General features: G+C 58.7%; 1 protein-coding gene across 1 annotated transcript in view; it reads right to left on the bottom strand.

The window, feature by feature from the left end:
- CIITA (class II major histocompatibility complex transactivator) overlaps positions 1-3,877 on the bottom strand; it is a 61,777-nt gene that overhangs the window by 12,177 nt on the left and 45,723 nt on the right. Inside the window, exons 10-11 of the mRNA XM_007939729.2 lie at positions 1,656-3,300; positions 402-560 (exon numbers count right to left, since the gene is read on the bottom strand). Of these exons, the coding sequence (XP_007937920.2) occupies positions 402-560; positions 1,656-3,300 (1,804 nt within the window). The remainder of the gene's footprint in view (positions 1-401; positions 561-1,655; positions 3,301-3,877) is intronic.

Here is a 3,877-nt window from a genome sequence, read left to right as displayed (position 1 = left end):
AGTGTGGCCCCAGTGGCTCCTGGAACCCAGACACCTCAGCTCCAGGCTGAGGGGCAAAACTCTCCTGTTGCTTTCAGCCATCCACTTTGTGGCATGTGTTAAGACAGTGCTAAGAAACTGAGTTAGCTTCTCCTTGGCTCTTGCTAAGAAGGAACTAGGCCCAGGATGGTGAATTTAGAGTGAGACAAAGCTTTAAGCCCTACGGGCTCGACCTGGGTGGACTGATGCAGTGAGAGGTTCTGGGTTGCCACTGCCCAATTGCCCCAGGAGAGGACACAGAGTGTCACCAAGGGGAGGAGGCACTGCAAATGCTGGTGACAAACTTGACATTGGGCCCTGCACTTCCTCAACCTGCGTGGCCTGGAGGCGCACCAGCCCACTCCCATCCCTCTGCCGCTCACCTCTGGATCCGCACGAGGTTGCCCAGGTCTTCCACGTCCTTCAAGGACTCGACCTTGAATGGCTCAAGGGTGAACTTTTCCTCCACCGCCTGGAGTAGCTTGGCTTCCCCACGCTGCTGCAGGGACTCCCACAGTCCCACCATATCACTCAGGGCGGCCCTGTGGAAGGAGGACCTCAGACCCAGGCACCATGACTGGCTGGACCCCAGTGGAGGACAGCTCCATGAAGGGACCTCTCTGAAGGGGCCTCTCTACATACTCAGATGCTTTCTTTCCTTCTTGGCCCAATCGCTATCTTCTCCAGAAAGCTGCCTATGACCACTCCAGCCCCTAATGACTCCTCAACTCTTGCAGTGGTTTTGTTTCCCTTTTTGCTTTGGCTACCAGGAAGCTCAGTGTTAAATTCTTGGTTGAACCACTACATTTGTGTAGGACCTTACAGCTTCAATAAAGTATGCTTGGTGGGGGGGTAGGTATTCTTTGGAGATTCAGCTGAAGTGATCGTGCAGACTGCAGAATGACTTAAAGGAGCCAAATCAAGGAATTTAGACATCACCCTGAGGGTGGTGGAAAGACCTGACAGGTTGCAAGCAGGGAAGGGATCTGATCAGACTTGAGTCCTGGGAAGACCACTCTGGTGGCTAACTGCAAGGTGGAGTGGAGGAGAAGAGAACGGAGGCAGGGAGGCCGGGGGTACAGGGTGGGGGCTGTGACTTCAATCCAAGCACAAGAAACGGTGGCTTGATCAGAGGACAGGGAGAAGAAAATGGATGAATCCAGGTCAGTCTTAGAGTCCAGACATGGCACGTAAACGACATAAACCAGGCACATAAACCACAACGAAAACCAGCCCACTGCCATCAAGTTGATTCTGCCCATGGCAACCCCATGTGTTACAGAGTAGAACTTTTCCACAGGGTTTTCTTGGCTTTAATCTTTATGGAAGTGGACCACCAGGCCTCTCTTCCTTAGACCTGCTGGGAGGGTTTGAATCTCCAACTTTCAGGTTAGTGGTCAAGTGCAAATTTTTGTGCCACCTAGGATACTCCTGGCACTGTCCCTTCTGGCTGTGTGACCTTGGGATAACTACTCTCCCTCTCTGAGCCTCAGCTTCCTCCTTATAAAAACAGGGGATATTCATTCTTCCCCTGCCCTGCTACTGTTGCACATGAGGCCCCACAGAGTAAGCACTGGGCACAGGATCAAGCCCGCAGCAGGTGCCCAGCCCCAAGGCGTCCTCCCCTGCGCTCCCACCTGAAAAGGGAGACGCAGCTGAGTCCCACAAGGCTCGCCAGTCCAGGGGGGTCGATGCCAGTGCTGCGGAGGTCCAGGGAGAAGTTGCGTCCAGCGGCCTCCAAGGCCATGCCCAGCACGTGGGCATCAGGGGGCGTGAGCCGGGTGCCCAGGAAGGAGAGGTGGCATGGGAGCCCGAGCACGACGTACTGCCAGAGCTCAGTGTCCCCTGCCTCCTGGAGGCAGTGCAGCAACTCCAGCAGCCGCCCGGCCCGCAGCGACCCCGGCTGCAGCCGCTTCAGGTACCGCGTGAGCACTTTCCGCTTCCTGTCCACTGGGGCGGCTGCCGCCGGCCCAACCAGGGCTCCCAGGCAGCTGGAGAGTGGCTGGAAGATCAGGCCGGCCAGGAAGCGCGGTGCACCCTCCAGCCAGTTGTCATATGGCCGCTTCTTGCGTGGAGTCAACGCCAGATACTGCGGCAGCTCCTTGTCCTTGATCTCGCTACTCAGCGCCAGCCACAGGGCTCCCAGGAAGCATTGCAGCAGGAAGCTGGAGAAGGCCAGCTCGGGCCCCGGGGCCCCTGAGCAGGTTTGCACCAGGCCTTTGGCCACGGCCCAGGCCTTGGCCTCCACCGACGGCAACTGGGCCTCCCCCAGGGTGCTGCGGTGGCCTCGGCCCAGCTCCCAGGCCAGTTTGGCTAGTCCCACCAGGGCCCCTGTGGGGGCATCATGGGCGGCTGGACTTAGCAGGCCGACAAAGAGCCCTGTGAGCGTGGAGGGCAGCTGGGCCCCGTCTTCCAGTCCCATCTGGGCCTCGCAGAGCCGGCACACGGCCTGACACAGGGTGGGGCTGTGGCTGTGGCTTCGGAGGAATGGCTGGCTTCGGAGGAGCTTCAGGGCCTGGTCTTGGTGCTCAGTGGAATGCTCAAAGTAGTGCGTTACGTAGGCCTCGGCCTGCTCAGCAGAGAAGCCAGCCATCTCAAACAGGCGGTCGGCCTTGGCCAGGCTCTGGGCGAGTCGGCCCCGGGGCCGGGCCGTGAGCAGCAGCGTGCAGCCCCGGAGCAGCCTGCGCTGGAAGAGGCCAGCCAGCAGCCCCCGGAGGGAGCAGGGTTCTGTGGGCAGGGGCCCACCGACACTGTGCAGGAAGCCATCCTGGGCTTCGAGCTCCTCAAAGGAGTCCAGAATAAGCAGAACGCGGTCAGGGTGCCTTAAGATGTAACGGAAGACCTCCTCGTCTGCTGGTGGCAGCCGTGGGCCCAGGGAGAAGAGCAGGTCCTGCAGGCGGTACGTGGCCGCTGGACGGTCCAAACAGTGGCAAGGCACGCTGAAGACGAAGTCGTACTGTGGCAGCTGGCCACAGGCCCAGGCTCGGCTCACAGCCCGAGCCCAGCAGCTCTTACCCTGGCCTGCCTTGCCCAGCACGGCAATCACCTGCGTCTCACGCCGCCGTCGGTGGTCGCCAGCAGCCAGCAGCACCTCCGCCAGACCCCCGTGGACCAGCTGCCGCTCCGCCCAGTCCTGAGTGGCCAGCTCCCTCTCCTGGCTTTTACTGCTGCTCTTCTCCAGCCGTGCCCACACCAGCTCCACCTCCACCAGGATGTCATCCGGGACTGCAGGCTTGGCCAGATAGTGGTCCCTCAGTGAGTGGCAGAACTGCTCCACTGCTTCTGCAGAGGATGGGGACAGGAATACTGAGTGACAGGATGGTCACCGTGAGGGCAGCCCTGCCAGTGTCACTTGCTTCTTCATCCATTCCCCACAGTCTTCCTTCACTGCCTTCTTGACTGCCTCACTCAGTCATCCAGACAGTCACTCAGTCATTCATTCTCACACCCATTCATTTACCCAATTCCTTCCTCATTTAAGGAGCCCGGGTGGTACACTGGTTAAGTGCTTGGCTGCTCACCAAAAAGGCAGGGGTTCAAACCCACCATCCACTCTGTGTGAGAAAGGTGTGGTGGTCGGCTTCCACAAAGATAACAAACGGCCTTGGAAGCCCTACGGGGCAGTTAAACTCTATCCTAGAGGGTCACTAGGAGCTCTGGTGGTACAGTGGTAAAAGCATTCAGCTGCTAACCAAAAGGCTGGTGGTTTACAACCACTCTGCAAAAGAAATACGAGACAGCCCATAAAGAGTGACAGCCTTGGAAGCCCAGGGGGCACTTCTACGCTGTCTCATAGGGTCACTATGAGTTGGAATCAACCGCATGGCAGTGGGTTTTGTTCTTCTCCATTATCTGTCTG

This window comes from Orycteropus afer, unplaced genomic scaffold, assembly GCF_000298275.1.
Source record: "Orycteropus afer afer isolate SDZICR_OR568_19922 unplaced genomic scaffold, OryAfe1.0 scaffold00061, whole genome shotgun sequence".
Classification (NCBI taxonomy): Eukaryota; Metazoa; Chordata; class Mammalia; order Tubulidentata; family Orycteropodidae; genus Orycteropus; species Orycteropus afer.
The sequence above is the reverse complement of the archived record's forward strand: the minus strand, read 5'-3'. Positions and strand labels throughout refer to the sequence as shown.